Genomic DNA, 17,820 nt, shown 5'->3' with positions numbered 1-17,820 from the left:
AAGCACTGGTTATAGCCTATGACATCACCAAGCACAGATTATAACCTATTACATCACTAAGCCTAGAGTGAGCATACTTTCATGGCAACTGTGTATTATAGTGATTCCACAACCTGTATCAAACACCATTTCCTATAGTCATGGAACTCCCTGTTGACTTCTATTATTGTCACAGCCAAGCAGCAATGGTGTTGGGCCCCAATGGAGAGAGCAGCACAACAGTTTAGGGCCCAAAGAGAATACAGATCTTTTTATGCATAAAACACATTCCTTGCATTTACCTATTAAATATTATACAACCTCATTGCTTGCCTTGGCTGATATAGTATAATTTACTTCAATGAATCTGTGTTAATATGCACTGAAAGAATTCCCTACTTACATTATATCTATAAAATAAGGGAGTTGGATTTCACCTATACAGTACAGGTGTGGAATCCATTATCCGGAAACCTGAAAGCTCTGAATTACGGCTGAAGACCTGCCTCCCATAGACTCCATTTTAGCCAAATAATCCACATTTTTAAAAAGTGATTACTTTTTTCTCTGTAATAATAAAACAGTACCTTGTACTTGATCCAAACGAAGATATAATTAATCCTTAATGGAAGTATACTAGAAAATCAAGTAAACATTTAAATAAACCGGCTGGCTATTGGGTTTATTTAATGTTTACTTGATTTTCGAGTAGACAGATCATTACACAAAGATCTGGTATCCGGAAAACTCATGGCCCGAGCATTCTGGATAACAGGTCCCTTACCTGTAGTATTAAATATCTTTCTTTACTGGCCATCCCCTGATAGTACTTAACATGTCCCCCAAACCGCAAATTAAATACCAGCACTTGGCATAGACTATTGTGTAAAATATTTGTCTTTTTTAATGACCCCTATAGAAAGTGGCTCAGCATTAGCATCGTGGGATCACTCATCAATGGCTTCAGTCATGTGTGCTGTGTGATTAATTGCTCACGAGGGACCATATGCTTTCTGCCCCCCATTCTAATTTCCATGAATATCCCTGTGTTATGCCTCGTGAGTCTGAGTAAATAAACATGAAAGCACAAACACGGCACTGGCTGATTCATGTCCGGTATAAAGGTGCTCACTTGGGATATGGTTTAGGTTTAAGCTGCCCTTTAATACCCAGCTTATGTTCGAGAAGATGGAATTTTAATAATAAAATTCAGACCTAAAAATACTGCATTCTTATGTCATTTTTCCAGCCATAGACAATTGAAGGCACAGAGTTTAAATACAGTTAATGCGGCTCAGCATCATTACTGTATCCAATAGAATCAGCCAGTACCACTCGGCTTGTGCTCATCAAATACAGGGGAGCTTAGAATATTGTCATGGAATTAAAAAGACCGTCATGGTAAGAAAAGGAAAAAAATGCGGATGATTTCTCTAGGGAACCCAGGAAAGAGCATGAAATATTTATAGATGCATTTATTTACAGTACAGCACGGATCCCATCATACTGAGTTTGCTACAGACAGGTGCCACTCCATATAGCCAGTTCTATATTCCGCTGGACAGTAAGATGGTGGGGGCTTTGGTGCATTACCATTTTATACTCATGACAGTATTTCAGACTGGACAGAATAGTGTGCATATAATATAGTGATGTGCCTCATTGATAGGGCAGGGTTGACAGGTATAATCAGGAGGGTCTCTGGATCAACTACAGCAAAGCCTTTGGTGAGAGTTGTAGTTTAACTGCAGTTGCCCAAATCTTAAGCAGCTTATTCCCCATAGACAACAGACATGTAAATTCACATATAAATGTGCATTACTAAACCTGCTCTATATTACAACATATGTAATAGAACCATATTACGTCATCTAAACAATCTAAACCTATGGGTAGAACCCAAAAAAACATGGATTCCTTTGAGGTTGGGTGGGGGGGGAAATACCCTTCAATAACTCATAAAATATACAGTATGTAATAATTTAAAATATGTATATAAAGTATAGTAATTATACAATATAATTTATATATTATCAGAATGCTCTGGGGCTTTCCGGATAAGGGGTCTTTCCGAAATTTGGATCTTCATACCTTAAGTCTACTAAAAAAATCATTTCAATATTAATTAAACTACTAGACTGGTTTTGCCTCCACTGAGGATTCATGATATCTTAGTTGGGATCAAGTACAACGATTGGTTTATTAATACAGAGAAAAAGGAAATCATTTTTAAAAACTTGGAATATTTGGATAAAATGGAGTCTACGGGAGACAACCTTTCTGTAATTCGGAGCTTTCTGGAAAACGGGTTTCTGGATAATGGATCCCATACCTGTATAAGGGAATTCAGGAGCTGAAAATATAATTCATCTCCCCTAAAATCTCCTGCCGACCCAGATTTACATGAATCCTAAATCAAACAGCACCCATAAGCAACAGACGTGCCCTAGTTTAATTACTGTGTGATATACAATAATAATAACAATAATAATGGAAATGAATGAAGAGAAGCCTGGGCACATGGCAAGCGAGTGCTGGCTGAGAGAGCACGCTCTTCCCATTGTTTAAGCTTGCATTAGCTCATCCAAATAGTATTCTCTTTGCTACTAATACTCGGCTGAAAAGGAAAGGTGCCCCAAGGTGCAGGGAATACGGACAAAGGTGAAGCAGGAACTGAAAAGTGCAATAAAGGAAGAGATTAAAGTGCATCTTATAGGGTGCCAAGTAGACATGATAAAAGTCCTGACGTACATGATATTTCTTTAACAGCTTCTGGGTACAAATGTCAAATGTTTTGCTGGAATCATATCTAAACAACGTCATTGTTTACTGCACAATATATTGACTTTACACGCACATGGATTTTCCCGCTGAAACATGCTGCTCATAGGGCTCTAATGGATAAGCCAATGGTTCCTGCACAAAGGTTCCTTTGTTTCTATGGCTTGGTGGGCAAATATAACATGATGCAAGAGTCAGATAGGAAGAGGGGGTCCCTGAACAGTAAGAGTTGGGGCCCCACAAGTAAGGGGGGGTTGTAGTATGGGTATCTCTGTTGAATATACTAAAAATAACGGACAGTGTTAAATGTGGGTGTATTGCTACATTTTCAGTATATGGAAGAGAGGTGCCACCCATTTGGATCCTTTAATGCCGAGGGCCAAGGCCAATTCCCTAATATTCAACACTGAACACATAAAAACAAAGACACAATCAGGCGGGTGGATATTCCTAGGGGGATTCTGTGCTTTGAATTTCAGCTGTTTTCTTTATACAGCAAATACGGGCCTGCAACTTCAACTGCCCAAAAATGCCACCCTGAACTGCCACAAACACAAACCTGGCATTCTAAGAATGCATTGGGTGCATAGCCCAATGTTTTTATTTAACAGCATGTTTGCTGATGGGAACTACATCTCCCAGCATCCTCAGCTAGCTGGCAATTGCAGCAGGGAGGGCTTGCGAGTCTGACATCCATTAATCAACAAGCGTCATCTACGGTCCCTAGTCAATATAAGAAGCATCGAGTACATTATGTACGAGGCGCAGGTGACTAAAGATAAACAAAACAGCTTGCCAGCCAGTGGCTTCTTAAGAACTGCACAAATCACCCTATATGTTGGTCTTCATTTAATGTTGCAAATGCTTATTCCGCAATTAGATGGCAGTACATTTAGCTGCTAATATACTGAGAAAATAGCCATTTAACAGCACGTTATAATTACAATGTATAATAGCCCAGGTATTCTGATGCTTTTCAGGTTCCTAAAATCACATTGCACCTTTAGATACACCAAGGCATTTAAGTCCAGACCTATCCAGCTCCAGGAGTTGCAATCAAGCTACCAAGCCAATACACATACATTGATATTTACCTTGATATAGCCCCAGGACACAGAGAGCAAGTAATTGGCTTCAGGCATTTTGAAAAGAGTTCTCTGTTCCACTAACAGCCAGTTAATAATGATATGATTACACGGTTTGATTTGTCACCGGGTTTCCTTTAGGTCTCGTGGGTGAGCTGGACACAAATTAGGTTTAGGTGTATATACTGCATTCTGGAATCAAATCCCAAAGAGCTGCGAGCAGATGGTAAGAATCCCATTTGTACAGATCCTGAGGGATGGGACAGTCCTGGATTATCATGAACAAGGTACTCGCTGGAGCGGAAGCAAGAAATCTGGAGCTGACAATCTGCATCTTTGCTGTGCACCAGGCTGTGATGAATAATGTATGGCAAAATGCTCAGCTGCTGACAAGGCTTGCTGTGCCCACGGCCACCCGATAGGGACCTTCAAGGAAAACCATGCAGAGCTCGCAAGGGCCTCCCATAAACCTTCCAGGAGAGCCAATGAGCACAGGGGCTGAGCATCCTCTAGAGCAGGAGATGTGCTGAATTATAGAGAGAATTTTGATTGGCTGAAGGTGGTAAATCTCCTTACAACAGGGTTACTCTCTCTCTCTCTCTCTCTTGCAAATGACATTCAGTAATGGAATCCCTACAGCATCAGAGAAGATTATGATCACTCCCTTTTCCCCCCTTTAAATTTCTTTTGCTAATTGTGTTAAAGCCCAGTGATGAGCCAGGCTGGGGCTGCTGTTTCTGTCAAAGACATTTTCAGTAATTTTACAAGTTTTGCATGGAATATGTATGAGCAAGGACAAAGGGAACACAGCCGGCAAGAGTTCTTGGCTCAGAACAGAAGACGCCTTAGAAAATATCCCAGCATAAAAATAGATCTTCCCTGACAGGGTGCCCCACTTAGTCGCACATTCACATGGCACTTTTCAGCATTTCGATGCTGGCATTAAACTATAACATTACCCCTCTTTGGCACTCAACAACTACAACTCCCAGGAACCCCTGTATTCTTTGCTGGGGATGCTGGGAATGGTAGGTATGAGCAAAGATGCCCATATCCCTATGGCTGATTTTTGTGTATGAACTGGTTCAGTAAAGAAACGTCTTCATGTAGGGGCAACTGCAGGTCTATTTATAAGCCAATACATATACGGGGCCAGGGGTTTTCCAGATAAGGGATCTCCCTACCGTAAATCTACTATAAGAGTATTTAAATCATAATTAAACCCAATAGGATGGTTTTGCCTCCTATAAGAAATTCTTATTTGTATCTTAGTTGGGATCAAGTACAAGGTACTGTTTTAGCATTACAGAGAAAAAGGAAATAATTTTTAAAAATATGAATTATTTGATTAAAATGGAGTCTATGGGAGACAGCCTTCCTGTAATTCAGAGCTTGTTGGATAAATGGTTTCCGGATAACGGATCCCATACCAAACACAGGGGCCCAAGCACTAAAAACAAATACAGGTATGTTATCTATAAATCAGAATGGTTGGAACCAAGCACAGGCGGGAAAGGGCACACAAGTTGGAGGGTGCAGGGTATAGACCCAGTTAAGTCCATCGGCTCTGTACCCCCATACATGGAACGTGCAGCGACACCGTGGTTTTAAACAAGAAATTATTTTATAATTTGCCAAAATATCCAGAAAATGACTAAGCAGAAATGCCAAACCATAATAAATACATATTGCAGCCCTATATGCCATGGCTGGCTTGGGAACCTCCAAGAGAAGCCACCGAGATTCCTGGCACACGGCTCACTGAGCTCTGCACACGGACTGACAGCCTCCAGCAAAGCTTGTGACAAACAACATGATGAAGGAAAAAGCATAACAGCATGGAGCTCCCATCTGCAATACAGGCAGCGGGGATGCAAAGCCCTTAACCCAATTAATGCCAGGAAGCATAGGGAAACCTAACGTTCTACCTAATTATATATAGATAGACGTTCTGCTGGTGTATACGGGAAATACAATTAAATGTTATAAGATGAAGGGTCAGCACTAAATAATGATGGTTTCCTTTATTTGCAGGCTGTCTGGAATAAAACTGTTAGCTTTTGGCGACAGCTGGAACCCACAAAGGCGATTTTTCCAAGGGAGCACACAACCTCTAAGGCAGGGATAATTCGTTCAGCATGAGAGTGGCACAAACACATCCTATGACCATAGTTCTTCAACTGTGATTGAACTTCAAGTCCCAGTCCCACTGGAGAAACACAGTGTGACTGAGGATGTTGTTAAAATACAGCTCCCAGCATGCACCAGCGCAGACAGTGCCAAATGCTGCCGATCACTGCCCCGAGGTTTCTTGCTTTCCCCAGTGGTTATATTTTTTTTGGACAAAGAAAAGCACCAACTTCTAAATGACCAACACTAATAACTTATATCCAGTATTTAGTGAATAAAGTACCCCCTCTCGTAAAATATAGAAATATTAAAAGTCACGAGGAGTTCCATATAAAAACACGAGGCCGGAGACCAAGTGTTTTTATACAGGTCATGGAACTCCGAGGTTACTTCTAATATCCTCTTATTTTCCAACAAGGGTTACTTCATTTATTATAATACACAAGTCATGTGACAAAAATGACATCACTAGTCACCGTTTATAATTGATGACATCCCTAGTCACTGTTTATAATGATATCATTTACAGGATATTCATTGTGTATTATAAGGATATAATGTGCTTGTGTATTGTGTATTATAAATGTATATTCTCTTGTTTATTGTGCTTCTCTGACACGTTCCTGGAAATGGAGTTGTGGGTTTGACATTTAGAATTGTTCTCAGAGGGTTACCACTCACTTCTACATCCCTCTAAATCATCATTTCATTTTCACCATTTCAGAGTCGGTATATGTGGGCTAGAGCAACACTCCCAAGCAGCAACAAGAATAGAACAACAACAACAACAACAACAAAACCAATCTATAATTGCAGCATGTTGAGTACAGCAGCCCCCTGCAGAGGTGTGACCGTTCTAGTTTCAAGGTTGGTAGGTAAAGCTCTGCATGAGCAGGTACCAAGGGGAAGTCTTTGCAGGGCTGGAAGGACATTAGATTTGTGTTGCCCATGTAACTACTACAGTCTCCCATTTAAGCACATATGGTAGGGTTACAAGATCCCCTTCCTTTCAGGGGTGACCAAGCTGGGCATAATGCTCATTGGGTTCTCCTCCCCAGTCACATGTTCAGTCACACATGATAAGAATTTCATTAAGAACTGAATGGAGTTGGATGACAAACCAGTTGCATCAAGCTGCATTGCGCAACTGCCAGTCCCTGTGACAGCCAGAATGTGGAGTCATTGCTAATGAAATGGTGTAAGCCTTATAGAACAGTACACAATGTTCTGTGTGAGGTCACAGTAGGGCTATCAGGCCTCCCCCAGTCCCTGTAATGATCACATTAAATGGAGCAGTTGTCACACATTATGTTGCAATGCTACAAGATCTTCTTCCCTCGTATTTATCTTTCCTCTATCTCTGTCTCTCCTTTATCTCTATAATACTGTGAGCTCCTACCCAACACGGCCGGGCCAAGGTATTTTGGAACCCTAGGCATGGGCTTCAGTGCCCCACACCCACCCTGTCCTGTATTACCATTTCCCACCTTAAAATTCATATTGCTCCTTATACCTGTGCCAGCACCTATCCTATTGCCCCATGTACCTGTGCCAATGGAAGTCATTCTCTCAGATTGCTTCCAAGTTTCCAATCTGTACCTATGCCAGCATAAGCCAAAACAACAATCATATTGTTAACCCCAATCTGCACCTATGCCAGTGGCAGCCAAAAAAATCATATTGCCCCTAATTTGTACCTGTGCCAGCATGAGCCAAAAATCCATCATATTGCCCCAAACATCTGTGTAACTGTATCAGCAGCCACCAAATTGCCCCATATATATCTGAGCCAGCAGCAGTCAATCCCTCATATTGCCCCCAATCTCTACCTGTGCCAGCAGCAGCCAAAAAAGCCACAATATTGCCCCCAAATATGTACCTGTGCCAGCAGCAGCCAAAAAGCCATCATATTGCCCCTACTCATTTGTTTACCTGTGCAAGCAGCAGCCAATATATTGCCCACAAATATGTACCTGTGCCAGCAGCTGCCAAGAAGGAGGTGGGGAGTGCTTCTGCCCTCAGTACGAATCACGGGCAAGAGGGGGGTTGGAACAGGTGGTTTATAAAACTGAAAAACTATTGAAGGCCAAGCAAACCAAGGTTTCAGAAAACAAATTTCCTTTAAAAATGTGCCCCCCATGATTTCGCCATAGGCGGGTGCCTACTCTGCCTGTCCCTAGTTCCGACCGTGCTACTCCTGGGCTGTGACTATGGTGCCACACAACCCACTTTATGGGCTACAGGGCCTGGGCACCCAACACCCCTCATAGCAGCAGGTGGGTAAGGACCTTCATCATCTTGGAGACAACTGAATAGAACATATTACAAAGCTAACTGCTGCGCCCACACAGGACAGTGCCAAACAACCACAATGCCAATACATTTGTGAATGTTCAACCATGCCAACATATAAGGGCTATTTTATTATAATCACTATTTTTAGCGGCCTTTGAAAATCTGACAGCAGTTCATTGGAAAGCTGGGAAGAACCCCAGTGCCATTGCATAGAGAGGGGGGGCATTGAGAATAAAATCAGTGTTATTAGTAATCTCACTGTCATTAAAGGCTGTTTTATGTGTGCCAAAAGCAGCACAAACACTTGATGAAGTGGCACTGGGAAACAAAACAGTGTTATTTCTAGAGGCGAGTATTGACAGCAGCCGCTCGCACTGCCGCACATCCCATCCAGGCCAAATGACTGCCTCCTACTCTATCCAATGCACGTGCATAAGGCACATTTCCACTGCTAGAATAATATATTTTTCCCCTGTTTATTGTGGCTTCCCATCTACCCACTGAGAACTGGCAGAGTACACAGTCTGCGCAGCCAGAGGATTACGTGGCCCCCTCGTATAATAAATGGTTGGGAACAATAACAATGACAAGCAGTGCAGAATGCATCCCTCTAAAGGAAATTACATTTCCCAGTGCATAACAGTAAAATATGGAAGTCTCATAGTATTTATTCCAAAATTCGCTCTCTCCAGTGAGTGCAACCTTTCCATACCTATAAATCACCCACTGCAGGACCCCCTAGTGGTTGGTTCTACACAGTGGGAGTGAAGCTCATGAGATCATCATCATCATCATTTATTAATACAGCGCTAGCAAGTTGCACATGCTGTACAATCAAAGGTTACAGAATACGAGTAGGGCCTCAAGGCTGAGGGATCAGTAAGTTGAAAACAATTGGTCATCATTCTTTCAACGTTCATATTAAAGCAAGTTGGTTTGTTTTCTATATATTCTGGTACTCTGAGCTACTAACACTTAAATCTGTATGTACATAGAATTTAGATAAAGTCACCACTAGAGGGCTCAATGTGTACACAGATCAGATTCTGCTGGATTTAAAAGAAGTACAATGAGCTGAAAGCAATGGCCTGTTGCATCTGTTGAAAAGATGAATTTAAAAAGTAATAACAAGCAGAGCCGTATCCCAAGGCGCACAGAGAGATTAAATCTGTTTATTTTTGCATTTGTTCAGATTAGTTGGCGCTGCCATATGCTTTCCGGTTTTTTTTACTTTATGGAGAAAAAGGAGCAAACTCAGCAAGAAAGAAAACCACACATTTATTTGCAATATCGACTTTTACTGGATGGATCTAAGTGGACAGAGAGGGTGGCACCAGTGCAGCAGAGTAGTGGCAAATAGGTAGATCTGTCCCAGAACCCTAATTCTAATGGGGTTATGTAATAAAAGGCACTAAATTTGCCTAGGAGCAGTAACCCATAGCAACCAATCAGCAGATAGAATTTACTAGCCACCTGTTTAAATGCAAACATCTTATTGGTTACTGCATCTTATTGGTTGCCATGGGTTACTGCTCATGGGCAAACTTAGTGCTTTATATTACATATGGGGTTAAGAGTCACAAAAGCAGCACTTGTGCTGTCCTATTTCCCAGCAAATGCCTCAGCGGAGACAAACATTATGGCAGCTCCCACCCACACAAGCAACAACTGCATATTTTCTCTATGGGCAACATATGTACAGTATATCTGCAATGAAATAACCCACTAACCCATTTCAGCTGCTGACATTTTAAAGCCAAAAGCCTCCATAAGCGACGAGAGTGTTAGGGAGATTTACAGAGTTGTGACCCAGTTTCTATAGAGAGACACAAAAGCAGGAGAGGGCTGGGAGCTGCACTGAAATGAGATACTTATATGGCTACTATGATGCTCATTACCCAAGATAAAAGGCCGGCGAGGGAGCGGCAATTCTTCCAGGCACTGCATGAAGGCATATCGTATTTAAAGGCAATGTTATTTCTTAGCCATTGTGTGTTACAGTATAAAGACAGGTGATTAGCAATCTTGGGTGGTAGAACACTATTCATTTATTCATGTTCTTTGGGCCAAATATTAGAATGGATCGAAATGGCCCAATTACAGTGGAATATGCTGTTGCGTCATTACCACATAAAGCTGCTGTGTTGCAAAGTTTTCCTCCACAGAACCAATCCCCCCCTTCAGCACAGCAAAGAGATGCTCAAGGCTAGAACAACGTTTAGCTTAAACTAGAACTCCCAGTACAGCTAGCCAGAAGATACTTACTACCATATTCCATTCTGTCCAGCCCATCAAGCATGCACAAACTTACACACTTTGCACAAAAAAATTATTTGATATAAATTTGATATAAAGCTTTCAGCTTACTGCAGATCTAAGCAACTTATTCCAGAACTACATTTCCCAGCATCCTCTGAGCAACAAGCTGCTGGACAGCCAGCTCTTTTTTGTGTAGGGAAACACTGAGCATGCTACTTACAAGCCATGCTAGCTTTAACAGGAGATATTACATGGAGAGGAAAAAGTGTATCCCAATGTGCTGTGTTAACATTACAGAATAGACAACTTTCTACTGGGTATGCACTGCCCTCTAGTGTTCTTAAAGAGAATTACCATAACCAAAGAAATGTATTTGGGCCAAAAAATATGCACCGTGCTTCTTAGAGCTGAGTATTTTTATTCTTCTGTACCCCATGGGCATGTCACAGGAGCGTTCCATTTCATATCTAATGGGAGGCGAATACCTGGTGATTATGTGCAGCATTAAAGGAACAACAACATCAAAAAATTAATGTGTTTTAAAGTAATACAAATATAATGCAGTGTTGCCCTGCACTGGTAAAACTGCTGTGTTTGCTTCAGAAAACTACTATTGTTTATATAAATAAGCTGCTGTGTAGCAATGGGGTCAGTAATTCAATGGAGAAAAGGCTCAGGTTACACAGCAGATAAACTCTGTAAAACATAATGGTGTTATCTGTTATCCACTATTTAACCTGTGCCATATAGACTTTTTTCAATTTCTGCCATTGCTACACAGCAGCTTGTTTATATGACCTATAGTAGTGTTTCTAAAGGAAACACATCAGTTTTACCAGTGCAGGGCTACAATACATGATATTTTACATTACATTTTCATTTTTTGGTGTTACTGTTCCTTTAAGGGGCATATACCACCTCTTCTACTTGTATTTCATATTCCCCCAACTCATTTGTTCCTTGCAACTGACGGGAAGGAGAAACTAGCCTGGACTTGGAGATGCTCTCCCTAAAAGGTGACTGCATTTAAAGGAAACCTAAACCTAAACCTAATGTATAATGTCTATTAGAGCACCTTTCTAATTTACATACACATATTTTGAATTATATAAATAGGTGTATATATAATTCACATTTAAATTTTACAAGATATTAGCAGTTTTTAAAACAACACTGCAACCATGTGTTCTGCAAATTGTTCTTTGAACACCAACCAGTGAAATCCGGGCTGGGTGGCTACTGGCTACCCTGAATTATAATGATAGTCCCTTCCTATACACACTACCCCACAGGAGCAGCCCTTCCCAGACAGCAATACCAGCTCTTTCATTTCCCACGGCCTACAAATACTGCCCCCAATAAGCCTTTGTCCTAACCAGAGAAAAAGCGTTATAATGATGATGGCAGAACCCATTTTTGTGCAAAGAATTACAAGTTTTATGTGCATGTTGCTGGCAGCAGGGCTGTGAAAGAGAACCCAGAAAATACCAGCACCCCTGCATTTCCTTGCCAAGACTACTCCGACACATAACTATCTTTAAAGGTGGAGAAGCCAGTGCAAAGCCAACCCACTTTATATCATATAGGGGCATATTTATGAAACAGTGAAGTTAGAGATCGCCACAGAACTCTAGAGTGAAATTCCACCACTCTCCATTCATTTCTATGGGATTTTTAAAAAAGTATTTATCAATGGGTAAAAGTGAAAGTTCATCCTTTGATAAATACACCTTTAATAATCCCATAGAAATGAATGGAGAGTGGTGGACTTTCACTCCAGAGGACTGTGGCGATCTCTAACTTCACTTTTTCATAAATATGCCCCTATATGATATAAAGTGGGCTTGCTTTGCACTGGTTTCTCCACCTTTAAAGATAGTTATGTGTCGGAGTAGTCTTGGCAAGGAAATGCAGGGGTGCTGGTATTTTCTGGGTTTTCTTTCACAGCCCTGCTGCCAGCAACATGCACATAAAACTTGTAATTCTTTGCACAAAAATGGGTTGATAAATATACCCAATAGACTTTCCAGCCTTCTGACCCTTATACAGCTATTAAATACTTTCCTGTACCTGCTCTACCTGCAGCCGCTGCCCAGCCTGCCCCCTCCATCCCTGATCTCACCTTCCCCTACAGAAAGTGCAGCTCAGACATTACATTTCATAATCCCCCCAGCTCCAAATCTGTTCTATTGGTCCTCCTGCCAGAATGCTGAAGCACATTGCCCATGAGTGTGATAAGACATGAACGTATGACATAACCATTATAGTACGTACATCAAAAACTAACCCCAGATTATGACCTCATAGGGATAATCAGTGTAACCAGATGGAATCTCCAGACGAATTGCATAATGCTGTTACACGCATCACTACGCAAAACCTTAAAGTGATACTGACACTAAAAAACGACTTTTCAAGATATTAATGTACATTAAAAGTTACCGATAGGTCATGTTGATCATTATTTGCTGATAGATCTGCTTTTGTAAGTGTTACTTAAAGTTCCTAAACCTGACTGTTTTGTCAACCTGACTGTCCCTTCTCAACTGGTCAGTTAGAGATCCTAATGCTAATGTATTGCTGCACAAATATGGTAGCCCCCCCTCATAAAGGAATATGGGGATCAGATAATTAATTAAAAAGCATTGGGAAAATAGTTTTATGGCAAAATTATAAATAGGATACTAAGACAATGTTCTGATAGATGTAAAAATAAGGTTTAATTTTTGGTGTCAGTATCTCTTTAAAGCCTCAGCACCAAGCCATTAATACACTGTACCGTTCTGTATTCTCCTTCCCAGGCACAGACCTGTTACCCAAAAAAGTGTTTGTGCATCAAGTCTATTGTGCACTGAATCTTGGGCTCACTAGTTAACTCTAATGCTCAACTATAACCAATCATTAACCTAAGATTTGCTAAAAATGACTAATATAATATAGGTATCCCAAAAGATTTACACTGACATAATTCACAAGAAATGCTTCCCTCAAAACGAGTCCCCGCCGTAAAGGGAAAGTCAACCCCAAAATAAAAGTTTGCCTAATAACTAATAAAATAAATCATAATTCTAAGCAACTTTCAAATACACATTTATTAAAAATTTTCACTGTTTTCTATTTGTATAAACAATTGCTATTGAGAGCAGCATTTACTTAACTCCTGGTTGTTATTTTTTAAACAATGTTGTAAAAGTCTTAGTTCCCCAGCAGAGACAGGTCTGTTAATGAGCTGCTTGTCTTACATTGTATCAACAGTCTGAGCCACCAGGACAGAGAATAGAAAAGGACAAACACTGATTTCAATAGCAATACCTATACAAATAACTTAAAACCAATAGAAAAGGTGTAATTAATGTATATTGCAAAGTTGCTTAGAATTATGTTTTCTTTTAGAAGGCAAATAACATTTTCTTGGGTTGACATTCCCTTTAAAAGTCTAGAGGAATTCAATTTGTTATCCCTAAGGAGCAGTGAATGTTCTCTACATTAGGACAAGGAGCCAGGCAGCTCTATAATGCTAGCTATGCACAGAGGGTATATGATGTCTTGTAAAAAGCCCAAAGGTTCCTGAGACATTTCAAACATGTGAGGAACATCATCAGATGGGGCAGAGCAGTGAACTCGACCAGCCCTTGTATGCAAGTATGTGCCCAGGGAGTTGTCCTGTCAATGTGGGACACTAGGATACACTTTCAGTTTCCTACAGGCTCACCGCTATCCACTGCCCTTCACTGGGCTCGTTTCAAATGCCAACAGCTAGAGTTTCATTACACAAGCATTCCTGTGGCTTGAGAACCGTGGGGTTTCAACAAACAGGGTTTCCAAGGTCACCCACTGACCCGATGTAGCTGCTGATTGGATACTTCGTTCCATTAGGGAAGATATTTAGGAGCCATAGAAATGTTACCAGATATCAGTAAGTATCAGAGCAGATCCTGTCTCCTACTCCGTGGGGTAGGCACATGGATGTCAGACTTTTTTGATTCAAACCCTCATTTGAGGTCCAACTTTGGATCAGGGCCCCCTTAGCGAATAACATGAATACATATATAGGAAATCCCTGATGTATCACGTATTTAGCCACAGTTCCAAGAATAACTAGGGCAGAAAATACATATTCACCCCAAATCCCACCCTAAATGACCTTCAAGCTAGAAAAAGGCACTCTCCCCAAATCCTATCCCAAGTGTCCATCCTATGCCTCTCCAATGGAGGCTTAATTTTGCACTGCAGGCAAAACAATGGTTTCATTACTAATAATACTGGAATTGGTGGACCAGGTTGTGGTATATCTTGAAAAATCTGATATCCAGTTCCCAAACGTTATGTCCTTAAATAAAGTAAAGTTGCAATAACACATAATGAAATCGGGAATGGATATTCCAACGCAGGAACTGTGCTGCTACTTTCTTTATTAACACGACATGTTTCGAGCTGTGGGCTCTTTCTCAAGTGTTACAATGGTTTCATTACTACATTTGACCCAAGCCTCTGGCCATGATTTTACCCACAATGCAGCATTTTCCAGAATAGAATCATATATTGGCCACAAGGGAGTTGGGCCCGATGTGTATGCAACCGTGCATGTGTGTGATTGCAAGATGGGTGCAAGTTGTAGCTAATTTTTTCCCGAGTGGGGTTGTGCCACATCCAGCTCTTGGCATTAAAATTATATTTAAAGAGGGTATTCACCTTACAACACTTTTTTCAGTTCAGTTGGTTTCAGATAGTTCAGACATTTTTCCAATTACTTTCCATTTTTTTAATTTTTTTACTGTTTTTCCAAAATCTAGGTTTAAAGTTGAATGAATTGAAGGTGTTTCCATCTGGCAGCTCAGTAAATTCAGGCGTAGACTCTAAACTGTTACAATTTTGCAACATTTAGTTGATACATTTCTCAGCAGTATCTCTGGGGCATTAGCAACTATTGTATCAATTCTAACAGCTGCCTGTAATGAAACTCAGGGATTCTAAGTAAATGTATCAATTTAGATCAGTTTACAGGGTCAGCGACCCCCCCCTTCACAAAGTTGCTTGAGAAGGTTAAATAATGACACTTTACACCTTAGTATTAGTCACACACAGAAAATAGAAGGTAATTGGAAACATTTCTGGTAAACTATCTGAAACCAACTGAACTGAACTGTTGGAAGGTGAACAGTGTAAAACTGCTATGCCTATTGATGGAAACCCTTAAATTACAACAACATTCAGGGAGGTGCATGTTCCAGGGTTCTGCGGCATCCACAGGTGCATTTGTGTATAGTTCTGTACTGACACAATGGTACTTAATGCAACTACGTGGAGGTGTAAGGAACACACAACATTGATTACAGTGCACTCCTAATATTATAATAGTTGGGATTCCATCCTTATATTCTGCCGTCATAGACCTCAGCTTAACCTCAGCTCAGCTTAAACGCTGGCGTTGATGTAAATAGTAGCACCCCATGAGCAGCCTGGTAACCTGACTAAGACCAACACAAACAAGCCGAGGACATGCATGCCATAGCAAGCTCGTATCAATCACCCACACTGGATATCAGCATTTCAAAGGCACATACTTAGCACAGGCTTGTTGCTCCAGCCCCGTGCAACTTTTATCTTGGCCTGGTATTCACTCTGGGAAAACATTCAGAGATGGCATGAAACTCTGGCCACACAGACTCCCATGCAGGGGAAGGAACCATGCAGATTCTTGTAGCCACGTCAAGATGCGACTCGTGAAAAACCTTTAACAAACTTGGCCCTGTCATTGCCTGAGCATTCATTAAACAATTTACAGTCTTTGGAAACAAAGGCCAAATCTAGTTCTGTAGTGAGTGCAGTTGAAGCAGTATATGGCATATAACATAGTATATAACATACTAAAGGTTAACTTAAAGGTGAAACACCCCTTTAAAATTGGGTGAATGTTTTAGTGTTTACATCAATCCTCAGAACATTGTTATACAAGTTTTACTGCTCCAGGTCTCCCATGGGTATTGGGCAGTCACGGAAGGACTGTATGTATGGGACATTCCGTCTCCAAATATATTAGGAAATCAGTGTTTGCATCATTTAGTTCAACTGTTCATGATACTGATGGCACAACTCCCTAGTGCAGCCAATTGGCATCCTCAAAAAGCTGAGCCTGCTCAAATCTGCAGCCTCCCAGTTGAGTACGTGGAGTAGCATCCATTGATGCTCGACAACTTCCATTTATACCACGGAAAGCATTAATCAACATGTAAAACCCACAAATTAAATGTTGCCTAATAGAAGAAAGCATCGTTCTTAACTTTCCCCAATATGCATTCGTTACACATTTTCATCAGTTTTAAAGTTATTTGCAAATGTATTTACTATGGATAGGAATGTTTGTTTTGTTTCTTCCTGCACTGCAGGTTCTGTCTCTTGAATCAGCCTGACATGTTTCATCACAAGTTAATCAGCTGGCTTCTGCTACTTTGCTTTCATAGGCAGAACCGCCAGGGCAAAGGACAGATACTGCTTTCAACAGCAAACATGTTTCCAAAAACATTAAAACCAATAAACATGTAAAATAATGAATGTATATTGGAAAGTTGCTTAGAATTCAAATTTGAATTTTTGAAGAAGTTTAAACTTCAAAGCATATAGGCAGGCATGTACACAAATGGTACATAACTCTTTTACTGCTGGTACCTAGAGGCTGCAAAATTGAAAAGGGTTGTTCACCTTCGAGTCAGAAGAAGAAGGAAAATAGTTCTATAAAAAATAAATAATGAAGACTAATTGAAAAGTTGATTAGAACTGCCCATTCTATAACATACTAAGGGGGTTATTTACTAAAACTCTAATTTATTTCGTATTTTTAGTAAACCGAGCATGACCAAACTCCCATCCATGATTGTATTTTATTTATAAATAAAATAAAATAACTCGAAAAAGACAGGACGGAAAAAAACCCGAATTATGCCAATTTTTTGCGATTTGACGCCCAAATCGCTCAGGTTATTGCCTGAAAACACAGAATTTTTCAGATTAGCCAACGAAACCTAGCGCAGATCACAATATCTTCAAATTGTAAAAAAGTCATCTCCCATTAGGGTCACCATCACGGGGAACAGCGGGTACAGCTGTACCAGGCCTGGCTGGTTTTTAAGCTTGAAGGGGTGCTCGGCCGTGCTGCACTTCCTGGATTCGCCCCCTTGCTTCGCAAAGAGAGATGAATCCCGCTGCTGTCGCCAGAATCAGTAGAACGGATCTGAAAGCTGCCGCCGAAATCTGCTGAAAGCCGTCGGAATGAGCCCGAAAGCTGCTGAAAGGA

General features: G+C 40.7%; 1 protein-coding gene across 3 annotated transcripts in view; it reads right to left on the bottom strand.

Moving 5' to 3' along the window:
- Positions 1-17,820, bottom strand: part of LOC108718232 (cAMP-specific 3',5'-cyclic phosphodiesterase 4D) — a 143,179-nt gene that overhangs the window by 18,841 nt on the left and 106,518 nt on the right. The window contains exon 1 of one of the 3 annotated variants that reach the window (XM_041569247.1): positions 3,855-4,257. The exons of the other annotated variants lie outside the window; for them this stretch is intronic. Coding sequence (XP_041425181.1) covers positions 3,855-3,902 — 48 coding nt within the window. The 5' untranslated portion in view covers positions 3,903-4,257. Of the gene's footprint in view, positions 1-3,854; positions 4,258-17,820 lie in introns of those variants that run through there. 3 annotated transcript variants of the gene reach the window in all.

Source organism: Xenopus laevis, chromosome 1L (assembly GCF_017654675.1).
Source record: "Xenopus laevis strain J_2021 chromosome 1L, Xenopus_laevis_v10.1, whole genome shotgun sequence".
NCBI lineage: Eukaryota > Metazoa > Chordata > Amphibia > Anura > Pipidae > Xenopus > Xenopus laevis.
This window is presented reverse-complemented; position numbering and strand designations above follow the sequence as displayed.